Raw genomic sequence first — 17,728 nt, 5'->3', positions numbered from 1 at the left:
CTTAAGGGCAGGCAATCTCTCCATACTGTTGTCCACTAGGTGGAGGGGAGGGTGCTCGTGGTTGACCATGATGGATAACAGTTTGTTCTAAGCCCTCCTCTCCACCACCACTTTAAAAGAGTCTGGTTTGCAGCCAATGACGGAGCCAGCCATCTTAATCAGCTTGTTAAGTCTGTTGCTGTCACCGGTGTTGATTTTAGTAGTTGAATATATATACTTTTGAAATTGTGTACATTGAAAAATAAAATTGAAAAATACTTACATTTACTTGCATAGATAATGGAGTTTTATGAGAAAGAAGCTGATCGATGATAAGGACGGTTTGTCAACTGAACTGTTTGTCGGTTGCCCGGGAAACCGCCACCACCACAGAGCTGCAGTGGACGAGAGCAGAGGAGGCGTTCAAGAGCGTCGAAGAAGGAGGAACTCGTGGGCCGTGAACGCGACAGCGCCGTCTTCTGGAAGGGCTGCCTTATTATTATGTTACAAACTGTTTCCTCTAATCAATGTTGTAAATACGTTATTTTAACATTTTGTGATTCTATTTTTCTGATTCACCGTGATATATGTACTTTAACCTATACTTCAATACAAAATACACAAAATGTTTCACTATCCAGTACAAATCTCTGCAATGATTTAGATATATATATTATATATCAGTTCCATCCCACCTGAGGTAATACAGTTGCCTTTTCCTGATATATTTATTGTAAACTGTTGCTTCCCTTCTTGCCTTCTCTTCCTGTCCACCTGCCCAAATGCTGGATGCTTCCATATGATTTGAGTTATTAAAAAAAAATTTAAGATTTTGAGGAAATTAAATTTCAGACTTGTAAAATCAAGTGACTACACATTCTGGCTGCTTTTAGTTAGTACAAATAATGTATTTCTTCTTAACATTGAAAGTATTTCTGTTTGACCATTCCAAACAACTATAATCAAAGGTACATTTTACTAGATTTAATATAATCTGGTAAATGTATAAAATATATGATATAAATCTTTTTTAAATTAAAATAGTTTTCAGGAGCTGCCCTGTGGATTTCTTGCTTTAGGTGGACGATGCAGAAATATGATCCGCAGAAATGTAGCTATATTGCAACACTTCTGTAAAGGAAGTAAAAAAAACATATTTCATCAAAATGTTTTATTTTCACTGTTAGTATTGGTTCAAATTGCAGCAGATTTACAGTATGCACATTGAGATCACTTGTTAGAAAATGTTCCATCTCATTAACAGTAAACATTTGAATTGACTGTAAATGGACAACGGTGATACGACCCACACAGACAAACAAGTCACATTAAAACGTCCCACCTGTTTCCATTACAGATTGAGAGAAGCTCATTCGTATGTATCTCTGGCACAGGAACATGCTTGGCTTTATCCCAGGGAGAGGCACCAGTGCCAAGGCTGCACACTGAGGAAGTGCAGCCTCCTGTATGTGCGGCTGCCAGACAGCTCATCAGTAGTAAATACAGCGTGTGCGGTGTATGGGAATGTGGGCCATCTCTTTATGATGCTGTTTGGCAGTGCTTTCCAAACAAGGGGCCAGGTAAGAGACACAAGGTGAATCCAAGTGCTCATTCATGTGGAATGAAGAGTTCTGCAACACACATTTGAAACAATTATCTGCTTTATAAGTTTAATAGACTCTCTCAACCGTTGGGCCCCGGCCCATTTGTGGGTCGTGAGCGCCCTCTACTGGGCCGTGAAATGTTTTCAATTTGATACGAGTGGGCCGCGACGACCGCATACGTCATCAGTTTGAGACGCCCAGTGACAGGTGAGCTAATGCTAACCGCTAGACTGTAGTATTTGGAATTATGGAAAAGTTCTTCAAGCGGAAAAACAACGACAGTAACGCTACTAATCCACCAAAAAACGTGAAATTTGTACGTAGGTATAAATTAGGCGTTCCCTATGACTTCCGGGAGGGCTCGCACTAACGTGATTTCGTCATACGTAAGCTGTTACACGTGCACCTGGGCGGTCCAATCACGCCGTACCTATGATTACGCGGCACATCGTTGTCACAGTCATGGCTAACGGGAGCAACTCGATCGCGTCGCTAAAAGAAAAACCGTTCAGTCGTCGTAGCGATGAGGATAAATTGGCAACCAAAGAATTAGGACTACACAGACCGAATTTAAACATCAAGCAAGCATCTACAAAAGGAGGGAGATGTTATAAGCGGGGGTTTCCCCGGAGCTGGTAGGACCGGGAAACATGGTTAACAGGATGAGAACTAGCTAACGCCTTGTTTTGCTACCTGTCTTCTATTTCACCCCGACGGCAGCAGGGACACAGCGTGGACAACTACTGGCGTCATCTGCCAGAGGAGGTAAGAAAAACACGAGACATCAAAGATGCACATGGACAGTGATTGTGTGGGACGTGACTGCGCTCATATCTTTCCATTAGTTGAATTGAAACAAAATGTTTGATTCATTCCACATTGTCAGCCCCAGTTCCACTGCTCTTTATAAATAGAAGGCAATGCCAACATTAATTTCTTTGTTTAATAACACAGCTAGCTACAAAATAAATGTTCTTGATTTGCTGAACCTTAAATAAAATGTTATCTGATGACTCACTTATTTTATCAATGGCAAAACAGGTCTCTCTTCATATTCAAAGGTACCGATGGATGACATTTTATCTGTTGACCACAGTGGATTTTTCAGTCATTTTAGAGCCAAATTAATTTTGGCTCTTTGATGACCTGTCTACAAAATGACTAGAGTATGTATCCTGAGGAACAATCCTTGTCTTGTGGTTACTGGTGGTATTGCTATGTGAGGTGACCAGAAAAACACATTTTATGCAAATGTACGTAATTCAATGAGACAATGTCTAGCTGAGTTTATTTACCCATTAAACCGGTAACCTTACCCATCATCGCAACAATTGCGCCCCCCTGAGAAATTTGGCAGGAGCCACCACTGCAGTCGACTACTTCAAAAGAAAAGAAAATGGACTACAAACACAGAAAAGGTCTATCGTCTCTTTGACAACAAACCCAAAATGTGCATTGAAAGACAGCTACTTGGTCGCGAGACGTGTGGCACAGACTAAGAAAGCCTTCACGATAGCGGAGGAATTGGTGCTACCTGCCGCTGTGGATATGTGCCACGAGATAATCGGGGAGTCAGCCGCGAAGAAGCTGCAGACAGTCCCGCTGTCAAACGACACAGTGAGTCTGCGAATTTTAGAAATGACCTCGGACATACAGTGCCAGGTTGTGGAAAGAATTAAAGGCAGCCCAATTTTTTCTTTACAACTAGATGAGTCCACCGATGTCAGTAGTGCCGCATTACTGTTGGTTTTTGTTCGCTATCGTTGGGAACCAGTTTTTTTATGTATACATTGTATTCGATGGCTTTCTGTAAAACAGGGAATGGCTTTGTTGTAGATATTTAATACAATTAAGATATAACAAAGACTAGAATCAATTAGCCAAAAAACAATTAGGGTTCAATAGTTTCCTCCAGCTGGAACAGGGAATGGCTCTCCTATATGAAGGACAAACAAAAATCAAAGTGCACACTGATATTTAGTTTAGTTTTAATTTACCAAACCTGTGAAATCTATAGATCATATCAATCAGCCTTTTTTTATTACGTCAGTTAAGACGTAATAATTAATATTACTGGACAGTAGAACCTCTAGCTGGTGTGCACATTCAAACACGGATCCAAGAGCCATTTAACCATTTATTAGAGGTGAGGTTGATGAAGGGTAGGAAGGATGGTATAATGGAGGATTTCCGTTCAATGAACAAAACACAACTCTTATCTTTCCATGCCAAAACAATAAATACAAAAGTGCAAACGGTCGCTTACATATTAATGCATCCTCTAGGTTAAGAAGTAATACTCTCCGCCCACTCCCAGTCTCATAGAATAGACATTTGGCCTTGAGATTCTTGAACAGATGTTTTCTATGTTCCTGACCGTCACAGTAAGTCCTCTGTTCTCCGTCAGCTGTGCCTCCAGAGCGTCCTGCTCTAATGGCCGTGTGATGTTTCTTTTTTAATGTTTATATCATTACCTGGCATCCATGGAGATCTTGTCCGAGCTCTTAGTCTGCCTCAGTGTGAGTAGATGTGGCTGTCGGACAGTTGCGGATGCGACGAGCCTTAGCTGCACGCTGCAAAACACCCACAGTCTCATCTACACTGTGGTGAGAGGGGCTCACACATGCCACCATCAATGTATGGGCAGTGCCTCCCAGTGAATCCTGGAGGAGACGGGTGATCTTGGAATCACGGTATGGTATGTGTGTGCTGTTGCAGTTGTTACGAGCACGGTCAGCCAGGACACGGATAACGTTTCCCAGTGCGAGCAGGCCCCTGTTGATATGAGCAGACTCTTTGTGCTGTGAGCCCTTGTTCCCTTTTCGAGCACGCTCCGAGCCGGCCAGGTCGACCAGACAGAGTTTGGAGGAGCAGGAAGACTTTAAGGAGGGATTGCTGTTGGGGAAACCTTTGACGACCTGAAGGGTGAGGATGGTGTGAGAGCGACTGGAGTGCTCATTCATCCCTGTGATGTTGATGTGGCGCAGAACATTACCCACCTCTACAATGGAGAGTAGCTCCTCTGCTGAGGTGACGACTATTTCTTTGGCTCCCACCACCACTGGAAACACATAGAACCACACAGTGATTATTTGTAATGCTTTTACACATTACTTTCCCCCAAAATAATGTTATTCTATCATTTAATGTTATTCAGCTTATCAATACCGTGATTTTGACTGATCACATATATTGACTTCTGCAGTTCCACTGATCAACGAGCTCTGCAGATGTAACCAGGGTTATCGCTTGGGTTTGGAGTCTATGAATCTACAATGGAAATCCTGTGTTACAATGTAGGGGTATGGAGTTTAACATCTCTAGTAACTTATTCTCCTATTTACAACATTAAACTAACAAAAGTGGAGAGAGCAAAGAAAGTGCGTACCTGCCGAGAGAGTCCAGAGCAAAGAGGAAGTACAATCGCGGAATCGCGAGTAATAGCGCTTTCAGAATAAAACGCTCGCTCTAACTCCGGCACTACTCCTCGCCATCCCACCTCCCAAGAAGACACTCAACACAATACCCAACCTTCTCATGTACACAACTATAAAAGAACAGAATGATGGAAACTCAACAAAAAGAAACAAACAAAAACCCTGTGACACCGGAAGTGGCGATCCGCCTCCAATAAATGTCAATATAGCGCAACAACAATATACCCCTACTACACATGGCAATTCATTTTCGAAAAACTGAATGCTACATTATGTTGGTCTCTGATTTATGAATTAATCTTAAAGTTGTGTCTTGCATGTCCAGCCAACCTTATGGAGGTTCAGTGATCTTTTTCTGAAGTACACTCGGTACATTATTAAAAAAGAAAGGAAAACAAGTGACATAATGGACAACTCTGGAGCAACTAATGACTGAATGGCATGTCCTTCAACAGGATTGGTTGAAACAAATAGATGCAGGGTGGATGAAAGGACAAAATCCACACAGATAACATGTAGCCATACTATTAAAATGTTGTGAGCTTGTTCTCTCACATGTAAACATGTAAAAATAAATTAATTTGTTAACAATTGTCAAAAAGATGTTATTACCTGTGTTTCCCTTGTCGTTCTTACTGATAAAAAGCTCTTTGTCAGTGTTATGAGACTCCAGCAGGTCTTGCAGCTCCTCCATGTACAGCTCCAAATATGTGACACGCACTGTTGTCTCAACTCCATCACTGTTCTTCTTCTCCCCCAACAACGAGAACACATTCTCGGCCACACGGTCAATGATTCCTCCCTTCTCACCTGAGAGGTTTTAGAAAGAAGAGACAGTAATAAAGTACACGTTGCCAGAGTGAAATGGAAAAAATCATTCTTTTCTCTCTTTAACTATCACTCCAACAGCAACTCTATTTAAATAGTGATTAAACCTAATCTGGATAAGAAGTAGAAATTGGATGGTTGAATGGGATAACCACTTAAAATAATTAATTACATTAATTTAAGGTCAGAGGAAGGAATAAAACTCATAATTGAAATAAATGTGTACATATTCAAGCCTAAAGGGTTGCTTTGCACATACAGTAACGATGTGATACTCCAGTTTTTCTAATCTTTAAACAGTAATGATTTTTGGCTCAGACTAAATCACTTCCCCAGATATGATTACATAGATATGATGGGAGTGATGAGCAAATACTTGTAACCCTGTCGGAGCCTACAGGTGGATGCTGGGGTGGTGGAGGGGCTGAAGCAACTGGCAGCAATGCTGACGCAACAGCGCAAGCAAAGGTAGTGATGGGAAATTGTCTCTGCTTAAATAAACCGCCTAATAAGGTGGGTATGTATTATAGATTATTGTGGAGAGTGAGGTATGTCACATGATTGGAGTAGCGCAGCTTCAGTTGGCTGCCTGAACTAGCTCGCAAGCGTAGCCCCAATTTGTCACGATGGCAGCGGCAGTAACTATTTTAAAAACTCCTAAGACCTTAAGCTTTAAGGGGTATATTATGGGAACAACTATATTATTTAGCAAAGAAGCAAACTGATTTCTTTACCTTTTGGTTGATATGAAATGTAATCACAGAATGACTGATGTTGAGGAGCTTCTCAGTAAAACCTACCCAGGTTCCCTCCTCCGAACGTGTACGTCTTTCCTGAGCCGGTTTGTCCAAAGCAGAACACAGTGGCGTTATCGCCCCGGAGCAGGGTCTCGACCAGCGGCTGGACGCAGGAGTTGTACACCTCATCCTGGGTGGCCGTGGGCCCGAACGCGTGGTCGAAGGAGAAGAGTCGGTCGGAGCCGACCATTACCTGAGTGGAGTCCGGTACTATCCGCACACATACCTTGTGGTTCTGGAGGACTTCTAGGGGAAGCAGCGGCCGGACACGCAGCGCCACCTTGACACACACCTCGCTCATGATGCTGAAGTGAAGGCACGGGGGAGAAGCAACGGTAAAGTAATTAAGTAAGTAAATCAGTGTCATCCGATTTTAACATTTTAAAGCCTTTGAATTTCTAGCACTGAATTCTTTTACATTGGAATTATGTGTTTGTATTTTTTACCATTGAATTTCAGTCTTCAAATTTTCAACAAGTATTTTTCACTTATTTTTCAATGTTCACAAATTCAGAATCAAAAATACAAGTTTTAAAAATTCTAAGTATATATATTAAACTACTAAAATCCACACCGGTGACAGCAACAGACTTAACAAGCTGATTAAGAAGGCTGGCTCCGTCATTGGCTGCAAACCAGACTCTTTTAATTATTAATAATAATAATTTTTCCTTCGTCACTTTTTGAATAAAACTTTTTTTGTATCATTACCCTTCTAATCCACAACATGGGTCAAAAATGATTCATACAGTATGTATTCACTACAGAACACCTACCATACATTTAACAAGGCTGTTTTTGCACATCGGATGCATGCAAGTCTTATTTTACATACCATTACTAGTGAGAAAGAGAAAAATGTACAACACTAAGTAGCTGTTAGCTAGCTAGTTTTTTTTCTGGCTAGCTAACCATAGATAGATCAACTAAATAAAACTCGAAATATAACAGTAAATACTTAATAGACTGATTGGTACGCATTTGAAAATGCTTTATATTTTCTTTATCCAGAGTATTAGTATGGCTGGTCCCCATCATTTCAGACTCACGGCTTAAGTGGTCAAAAAGATGCTGTAGGAAGAACAGGATGAGGAGTCAGAAATCTCTGTTGCTGAGGACCTAGACTTTGTTCCACAGGACCAAGCTGGAAGTTCTGGTTGTTTTTTGGAATCCAGCTCGGCTAAATGAAGAAGGCTCCATTGATGACATAGAAGATTCATCTTCCCAGTCATCAAAGGAGCCTTTTTAGTGACATCGATAGAATTTGAAGACTGAAATTCAGTGGCAAAAATATGACTGCATAATTTCAATGTAAAAAAAATTCAGTGCTAGAAATTCAAAGGCTTCAAAAGGTCAAAATCTGATGTGACTGATTTACTTGCATAGATAATGGAGTTTTCTCAGAAAGAAGCTGATCGATGATAACAATGATTTTTCAACTGAAGTGCTTGTCGGTTGCCCAGGAAACCGCCGCTGCAGTGGACAGGGGGGAGGCGGCCAAGAGCTGTATAGAAGGAGGAACTAGTGGTTCGCGAACGCAACAGCGCCCTCTTCTGGAAGGGCTGCCTTATTATTTTGTTACAAACTGTTTCCTCTAATCAATGTTGTAAATACTGATATTTTGCTGATGTTCTCAGTTACACGTGGCATTTATTGCACTTATTTTCGTCCTGGGAGAGGGATCCTTCACATGTGGCTCTCTCTGATGGTTTCTATGTCTGTTTCCCTTGTTAATAGGGTTTTTTCTCACTCTTGTTGAGGGTTAAGGGCAGAGGATGTCGCACCTTGTTAAACCCTATGACACAATTCTGATTTGTGAATATGGGCTTGTTAGAATGACCATTAGTGGCTGGATGATACAGTAGAAAATGAGCAAGAAAGGATGGTAAGGTGTAACAATCAACGTGAAGATTTATTTAATTTTTTTTAGCAGCAAGGACAAAAATGACAGCAACCAAAAGTGATCCACGCAGCCACAAAATGATGGTAAACTGGTGCCTTAAATACTATGCCACTGGTTAACCTCATTGGAATCTACCATTCCCAGGCGTTCCTTATTTCTCAGTATCTGCTAGATTTTTAGACACAATTTTATAAAGCACTTGAAACATCCTATTTACAATTAATATACTCTAATGCAGTATATTAACCCCAAAACTATATCCCCACATTCAAATAAAATAAATATAAATATACACCAACTATAGAGCCCCCCCTTGCCTATCCTCCCACTTGGTCCCTCCTGGAACGTTTATCTGGTGTTCGTTCCCCACGGGACTTATTTGGATGTAACACCCTGGAGCCAACAGAGGAAACATTTTAAAGCCTTTGAATTTCTAGCACTGAATTCTTTTACATTGGAATTATGTGTTTGTATTTTTTACCATTGAATTTCAGTCTTCAAATTTTCAACAAGTATTTTTCACTTATTTTTCAATGTTCACAAATTCAGAATCAAAAATACAAGTTTTAAAAATTCTAAGTATATATATTAAACTACTAAAATCCACACTGGTGACAGCAACAGACTTAACAAGCTGAGGAGTGTTTACGCACTTTATATATATATATGTTTCTATAACCGTCGTTGTCGGATACTTATCTAACTCCCTCCTATATTCAAAGTTGAAAAAGTTCTGTGCAAATCCTGCCAATAAAGTGCCAATACTGTTATGAAAGTGTGAAGTGCTGTTATTTATGTGCATAGTTACAATATTTGTTAAAGTGCAATTAATACAGAACCCCAATTGTGCAATATTTACAAGGCATACGCCTACAGCTACTAGTAATGAATTCCCCTTCATTACAGGGCTTTACAAATAACATTTGATTGATTGATTTATTATTAAAACAAGTTACATTCACATGAGCATTTAGAAATAAAGGCTGCAGATGAATACATCTAACTTAGCAGTACGTACATATACATATATAGTAAAGTAATGATAGCTTATTCAATTTCACATTTTGTTACGCTGTTCATACATTTTAATTGATTTATTAAAAAATAATACTTTTATTTGTACATTTTGTGATTCTAAATTTCTGATTCACTGTGCTATATGAACTTTAGCCTATACTTCAATACACAAAATTATTCACTGCTATGATTTTTCCTAAAAACACCTATCTCATTTTATTACAATATTCATGCAAAGGTAGACATATATCATATCAGCTCAATCCCGCCAACACTGTTAGTATTGGTTCAAATTGCAGCAGATTTACAGTATGCACATTGAGATCACTTGTTAGAAAATGTTCCATGTCATTAACAGTAAACATTTTCATTGACTGTAAATGGACAACGGTGATACGACCCACACAGACAAACAAGCTACATTAAAACTTCCCACCTGTTTCCATTACAGATTGAGAGAAGCTCATTCGTATGTATATCTGGCACAGGAACATGCTTGGCTTTATCCCAGGGAGAGGCACCAGTGCCAAGGCTGCACACTGAGGAAGTGCAGCCTCCTGTATGTGCGGCTGCCAGACAGCTCATCAGTAGTAAATACAGCGTGTGCGGTGTATGGGAATGTGGGCCATCTCTTTATGATGCTGTTTGGCGTAAGGCCACAGGTAGAAGTCTATGATTGCGGAGTTGATGCTACATGTCTGTCCGTCTCGCTCCTGCACCAGTTTGCAAAGTTGATCTTTGATCAGCTCCACGGACCAAATCGAACAACCTCGGATCTCTACCTCCCTCCTGTCCCCTGAACACAGCAGCTCGCCTGAAAGAAGAGCCAGAGGGATTATATTGTACTATTTCATAATTATCTTCTACATGCACAAACACTCCTGTTCTGTCTCACCTTTCTTCAGCATCTGCATCAGCGTGTCAGAGTAACGTAGCACTCCAAGGTAGACGAGAGCCTGCGGGACCCTGTAGTCTGCAAACATGGTGAGCCAGTCCATGTTGATGATGTCTCCTTCTCCTCTGGCCTCCATGACACCCCAGAAGTCTGCCACCAGGATCTGGGCTCGCTTGTACAGTGAGATTCTCTTGCACTACAACACACAGGGCAATAAGGATCATACCTCTGTTTATTTGTTCTTAAACCATTGTTGTTTATTACCAGACAGATGTTCTTACACAAAGATAATATATCGGTAACAATGTGTGCGCTCATACTATAATTAGCTCCTTCACTGACTGTATTTAGTATAAAGAGAGAATTTGAAATATTGCCATATTGTCTTTGGCCAGAAGGTGGAACTCTTACATCAACATACATCATCTCCAAATCCATACGTTTATCTCAGATCACATACACTTCCTATATTCTTTCAAGATGTTTATACATGTTTTGTTTTTGTAAGATTCCACAAAAACAACCAAACTAATTTCCATGAAACTTGGTGGAAGGATGTGGGATGGGTCAGGGAGGAGCACAATACATTTTTTACTTTCATTAACATTGTAGGATAGGGTGTTTTTTTTTTTTTTAAACCTTCCTTGATTTCAGAGAATAATTCATTGATCTTGATTTTTAAAAAACAGGAACATTTAGGAACTGATATGTTAAAGTGCTGGCGGAGGTAAACGCTACAGAGTGACTTTATAGTTAGACTTTGTATTTAAAGTGTCACAATGGTACAGTACATTTATTAAATGTGTAAAAAAAAATTCTTAAATCCTCAAAGAAAATTTTCCCAAATGTACTTGGCCACATATCCACCCTGAGATTAGGATTATTTTTAGCACATGGGATGAATGTTTTGTCTGTGATGTGGATGACACACTAAGTCAACAAGACCAAAAGTTCTGAAAACATGAACATAGTATTTGCAGTAAATATTGCAACATAACTCTGACCTCGTATGTAGCTTCATCCTTGTAGGAAGGAATCTTCTGCACAATAAGCTCAACCATCTTGCGGGCGTCATTCCCGGCTTGGCTGATAAAACTGCGGAAACTTCCGCCATGTTCCAGCAACACGAGGCCGCCTTCAGTCAGCACCTAGGTAGACACAGTCAGTTCACATTTGACAACAATGAAGAGAAGGAGAGTAACATGCACACTTACACTTGTTGAGGTAGTTGTGTGACACTGATAGAGAACACACAGTGGAATAAATACATGAGTGAAAATATCATCTATCTCGTGAAAATCTGTCCAAAAACATTTTAAAAAATCGAATAATTTAGGATTAAATTATTCAATCTGGGATGAACATAAAAATCCATGTGTACACAGCTGCCACATGAATACAGCAGGACATGAGACAATACGATCTCAGACACTTAACATACCCTGCAGGAATTTGACATTGCGTTCGTTTCCTATTGATTAGAGGGATGAGATGATGCATCCTGTTTTTCTCACCACATCTGTTTTTCTCTCGGCTGAAAATAACTGCTTTAGCTTTGTGCAGTGTAAATTAAAGAGACAGCTGTGCGTTCAGAGCCGTCACGTGTTGTTTTTGTGCCGTTTTTAAACGGAAAGTAGAAAAAGCAAAGCACGACGTCAGACATCATCTTCATCACGGCACTGAAGATGAAACAAACGGAGATGCCAGAGGAAGGTTACTGAAGTGATGTGTGGATGAAGCGTATCCTTACATCCCCAGTTTCCTGGTGTTTGTGGGACATTATGGTGATAATGCTCAAACCTTGTGGCGGGCTTGCAGCATCGGCATGGGCGTTTCATTGTCCGATCGAAGGATGTGTCCGAGCTCCTCCACGCTCATCTGGGAGAAGTACTTTGGATCGGTGATGTGTATACCTGCAGACAGAGGACAAGAGAAACCTCTGGGTGGATTTATCTTTAGATAGGAACCAGTGGAGAGGAAGCTGCTAAGTTATGAAGTTATAGTGTGCTGTAAAAACATACAACTCCACAGTAACCATTTCTCTCGCAAAGGACATAATTTGCTCTGATCTCATGCTGCTGTCGAACCCTCCAGATCCCCCTCCCCTGTAACAAAGCAACCTGTGCTATTCTGGGAGAGTCTCTTGTAATTATAAAGGCCACAGCTACCACACATTGAGAGCCCTGTTCCATATGAGACATAATTGATTCATATCCGGAGTCATTCCCGCTCATTATGACTGATGCACGGGCACACGCAGAGCTACAAGCGATTTCCAAGCAGTCCAGGTTCAAGGAAAGGGCGTGTGCACAACAAGTGGCTACAGCAGCGCCAAACAACAGCAAAGAGGGTAGATAATCGAAGAGAGACATCAGAGGAGGTTTGAGTATACGTCCCTTTTTTTCCAGAGACAAAGCTTCTGTCAAAGAGGATAAATCAGCTTGTGAAAAAGGGTAAAGATGTCGTGTTTCACAGAGAATGGTCCTGCCTTTTCTTCATCACTCTGACATCTCTATCTCCCAGCATGTTTGTTTATTCCATGAGGAGAAGCTGCTTTCTTCTCTGTGAAGTTTTCTTGAAAAGTTGCTCCACAAATGTTAGAAGCAGCTACGATGCATCACCACAACTCCAATACTCTGCTCTGCCATGTGTACCGAATAAACCAAAGTAAATCAAAAATAATGATGCACGTTATTCATAGACAGGTCATCTCATCCTTTGAGAAATTATACATTTTTAAAAAATGTCTCCATTCTATCTATGCAAAGCATTTTAAGACCCATGGATCAATCCAACAGATGTTGACACAAAACTGGTCCAAGCTCCAAAGTGTTTTCCACACAAGAGCTACAACTCAAGGCCTTAGATTTCTATCACACAGGCAGGGCAAAGAAAAATCCTTACATTTCTACCATGCTTCTGTAACTTCAGTATTTTTAGTCTTTTTTTGATTTTTATTCTGCCTCTAGTGTTTCCTCATAGGAATTGGAGGAGCCATTTGGATGGGGGGGGTTGTCTTGGAGTGGAGCGGGCAGCTCCTTATGGGCACTTGTACAAGTCCTGTAGATTGGTGGCATAGTGTTTCATCAGTTCCTCAGTTTCTGTTTTTACTGATTGTTTCTTATTTCTGGGTGCTCTGTTAAACCATTGCTTTATGTGTACGAGTGTGTGTGTGTTTGTACTTGGGGTGTTCCTATATGTGAAAGGCAAACTCATGTCAGAACCCAAGCTTCTGGAGTTTATGTCTAAAAACAGATATTTTCAAAAGAGACGGGGGCTATGACTAATCTAAAAGGGTTGAAGAACACTAACCTGTGTCTGTTAAGGAGCTAACCTAAATGAAATTCTGCCATGACTGCACCTTTGTCCAGGAACAAGCTACATTCTGTGTGTCCTCCCATCCTTCATTCAGTGATTTGTTAAACACGCTCTCACCTTCGTCCATGGCTCTGAGGATGGCAGCACAAAGTGTCATGTAGCCTGTGTACGTGGTCCCTTTATGTGTCACCTCACACTGCTGAGTTTCTTCATCTGGCCAGAAGGAGAAGTTCATGGTGTCGACAACAAACACCCAGTTTAAGGCCTGAAGAGTTAAAGCAAAAAGGTTATTAAGTGAGAGACATGAAGACTATTGTGTAAAAAGACACAATAAATGCACTTTAATGCAACGGTTCATCTGCTTTGCTTTGTGTTGATGATGCTCATTAATTATCCTCTTAAGGATTTTTTACCCCATCACTATGAAATTCTTGAACACTTTTCACCAAATAGGAGTCACCGATATTGACCAGGCTTGACATTTGTTTTAACCAGTGGATAAACAGTTGTGAAATGCCGATTTACACTGTTTGTAATAAATTAATGACGTCAATATTGATTAATCTGCTTGTTTTTTAAAGATCATAAATCTGTAAAAAATGGCACAATGTTGTAAAGCCACATGTGACCTCTTCAGATCTCTTGATTTTTCTGGCCAGCTTTCTGAAACCCCAACATACCTATATAAGATGTATAGATATACATCAATCAGAAAAGTAGCAAATTAGAATTTTCTGTTGACCGATGAATCGACTGACTGTTGTATGATCTACTTTTAAATGTCATAAGAAACACTAAATCATCTCGATGAAAGATATCTGCAACGGGATGCTACAGGCTAAGTGAGACAATAAACTATCAGAAACCAACTGAAGCTTGAGTTTGTGTTTTGCTTTCTTTCTTTTCCATATTTGCATTCATTCATGGATTCTCTGTCCTCCCTCTCCATGCCTGAGCCTCGAGGTTTATCACCAACCGAAACCCACTCGACTGAACATCATTGAATCATTTCTTCTGAATCCTTTTCATTGAACACACACATACAGTACATGTAGTTTGTTTTTCACTAATTATGTGTGAAGTGAAAACTTATCGAGCGCTCCGGGAGGCTCCACTTGTTGACAAACTCCCCTGGTCAGAAGACGGTGCCGGGGCCAGTGGATTCCCCATTGTCCAGCCACTGGCAGTCAGAGCGTCACTGTGTCGGAGAGAGTAGAGCATCTCTGCCGCCTTCTGCACCCCCTCCTCCTCCACGAACACGTCCTGACTCCGCTCTGCCACGAACCGGCCGGACTCACGAGGAAGAAGAGGCGTCTCCATGACGGATACTGTGTGAAGCAAAGGAATCAAGTACTGTACCAGGGTATAGATCTGTTTGTACTTGTAATCCACCAAATGTCAGAGGGGAAACTCTTTTGAAAAACAAATGGGGGAATAAAAGCAGCCAGAACTTTACCTGAGCCAATTACTAAAATGTATTTCATATTCGTGCATCACTAATCATAGTGATATGAAATGAAATTCTTACATACTTTTAATTATATACAGTTTTAAATAATAATATATTTTATTTATATAGCACTTTTCAAGCATAAGCCCTTCGTGCTTCCGAAACAAAAGAGATTGAAATAAAAAATAAAAAACCATGAAACCCCCCTTTTAGGACGTACACGTTTTGGAACAGGACAGCATATATATCGACAGCACTTTGTATCACCCATACATAAATGAAAATATGTGCAAGTAAAATAAAGTAAAAGAATTGAATGGTTGAATTAAAGATAATAGTTCAGATTATTATAAAAGAATCTCATATGGGGTGAATATGTACTGTAGTGGTATAAAATTATGTAAAATCTCATGAATACAAAATGATGAAACAAATACTATTCACATAGATACAATGAATTAAAAACAACATAGTAAAATACAAGAATAGAGCCATCCTAATATTAGACTGTAGGTGTTAGTGAAATAAATGAATCATCACTGTCTCTCGGGATTTTTACGACACTATTCCGCACTTTGTGTGACTGAATGAAGCCCACGTTCTCCCTCTTCATGTGATCAGTCACGTGATTCACTCTTCATGTTCGGTTTTGGATGATTTATCTTTTCCTGAGAGGATCAGTGTTGACTGCGGGTCAGTGTGAAGCCTGCTGGCGTCACACGTTTCCTTTCTACGAACGGAACGATCAAAGTGCACCAACAGCAGAACATCGACACCACAACACAAACTACATCATCATCAGCTTCAACACTGGGAATCTACCAACCAGCTTTTCATTCTTTAACTTCCTGTTCAGCGACACAGTGTTGATTTGATCTTTATTTCATGATTGGATATTACTTACCAAAGAGCAGATGAAGTCTCGTGCTGCTTCGTGCTTCCAACTACCTGGGTTCCCGCTGTCGACCAATCAGAGCATCCGCTGTGCAAGCGTCACAGGGTTACTGACCAATCAGAGGAAGCCAAGGGAGGAAACCAGAAGAACGATTTCCGTTTTGAATACGCAAAATAAACTGTTTATTATTCTATATAGTGTTATGTCTTCTAAACCAAAATTACTTGATATCAGATGTTTTATAGTTGTTAAATAGATCCAGTGTAAATTTACCTTCTACAGGGAAACTGTAAAAGTTTCATTATTCCTAATCAGTAATGCAGAACTGAAATTCTTAATCAGTTATTCTCCGAATACAAAATTAAGTAGCAACAATATCATTGTTTGTGTTAAAGTCGTTTTAAACTTTTATTAAATTAAATGTTCATAGTGTCAGCAGCTCAAATATTTCTATATCCTGGTTTCTCAGTTTTATTTCACCATCTTTAAACATCATTGGTCGTCAGCTCCACTGATTAAAGGAACAATTCTCGGTTGCAGCCTAACACATCTATGGTCGTATAATACGATGTTGCCAGAGGTTAATCACAAACTACACTAAACCAATCTGAAACAACTCAACCTCAATATAAATTATCACGATTAATACTTGCATTTTTTATTTTTTTAAAGTTAGTTGAGTCAACAAGAATCCATGGTTTTCATAATGTAATGAGTCAACAGATAACAGACAAAAACATGAGGAAGATTTGTGTAACTTTTGAGGTAAAAATGCTCAACATTTGCTGATTCCAGCTTCTTCTATGTGAAGATTTGTTGATTTTTTTGTCTTTATAATTATTCTAATATCTTTGGGTTTTGTACAAACACAATTCACAGCCATCACCTTGGGCTCTAGAAATCTGTGGACTACTTTAGACAAAAGGAGGCATTTCTGTTACTGTGAATAGGTCTGAGAGTGTAAGATGAACTGATCTCAATGATCAGCGTTCTTATGTTTTGAAAAGGCTACAAGTATTTTCAGGAAGCTGTTATCTCAGTTCATAATGTTATTAATAAATGGCAGCCAACAGGAATCAACCTTCAGGATGATTAAGCAGATCAGACTGCTCAAATATGACCTTCACAGAAGAATCATTAGAAAAAGACCTTAACTGCGTCCTCACCACAAAACAGCTTCAGACGGTTGCAAAGGATCAAACAACCCTGATACATTCCGGTAAAAGGAAGTTGAAATAGAATTGTTGGCTACAATTAACACAGGTATGCAAAGAACACTCGCAACTTTTCAGCACAAGGATGAATGGCTAACGCTTTAGGCTTGGGTTGCAGGCAGCTGCACAGGGAACATGTCACCATTTGAGGAAAGAATTAAATCAATTAAATACCAACAACATCTGGCCAGCAACACAGTAAATAGGTGAACATCCCTCAAACAAGAATTGAAAAGCTTAACTGGTTGAAATATTTAGTCTGTGACTCTTGCTAAAGGGGCTGTTACCAAGTACTGACCATATAGTGTGCCAACATTGTTTCCGCATTTGTTATTTTGAGAGAAAAATAAATAGATGGAAACGAATCCCAATTTAAATTATTAAAGAAATA

The 17,728-nt window shown here is 39.9% G+C and overlaps 2 protein-coding genes across 3 annotated transcripts; both read right to left on the bottom strand.

The window, feature by feature from the left end:
* Positions 1-1,289: 1,289 nt before the first annotated feature.
* On the bottom strand, positions 1,290-16,240 carry c9h9orf64 (chromosome 9 C9orf64 homolog). 2 transcript variants are annotated; one of them, XM_035166757.2, is made up of 8 exons: positions 16,133-16,240; positions 14,910-15,106; positions 13,896-14,043; positions 12,261-12,373; positions 11,465-11,608; positions 10,461-10,656; positions 10,195-10,379; positions 1,290-1,514 (listed from the first exon to the last, which is right to left on the bottom strand). In XM_035166757.2, the coding sequence occupies exons 2-8, from the start codon at positions 15,096-15,098 to the stop codon at positions 1,470-1,472; spliced, it is 1,020 nt and encodes a 339-aa protein (XP_035022648.1). In that variant the 5' UTR covers positions 15,099-15,106; positions 16,133-16,240; the 3' UTR covers positions 1,290-1,469. The 2 variants fall into 2 exon arrangements, with proteins under 2 accessions (XP_035022648.1, XP_035022647.1); XM_035166756.2 differs by lacking the exon at positions 1,290-1,514 and having other exon boundaries at positions 9,471-10,379.
* LOC118115541 (kinesin-like protein KIF27) lies at positions 3,745-6,946 on the bottom strand. The gene is made up of 3 exons (XM_035166755.2): positions 6,649-6,946; positions 5,633-5,830; positions 3,745-4,644 (listed from the first exon to the last, which is right to left on the bottom strand). The coding sequence occupies exons 1-3, from the start codon at positions 6,944-6,946 to the stop codon at positions 4,088-4,090; spliced, it is 1,053 nt and encodes a 350-aa protein (XP_035022646.2). The 3' UTR covers positions 3,745-4,087.
* Positions 16,241-17,728: the final 1,488 nt, after the last annotated feature.

This window comes from Hippoglossus stenolepis, chromosome 9 (genome assembly GCF_022539355.2).
Source record: "Hippoglossus stenolepis isolate QCI-W04-F060 chromosome 9, HSTE1.2, whole genome shotgun sequence".
Taxonomy (NCBI): Eukaryota; Metazoa; Chordata; class Actinopteri; order Pleuronectiformes; family Pleuronectidae; genus Hippoglossus; species Hippoglossus stenolepis.
The sequence above is the reverse complement of the archived record's forward strand: the minus strand, read 5'-3'. Positions and strand labels throughout refer to the sequence as shown.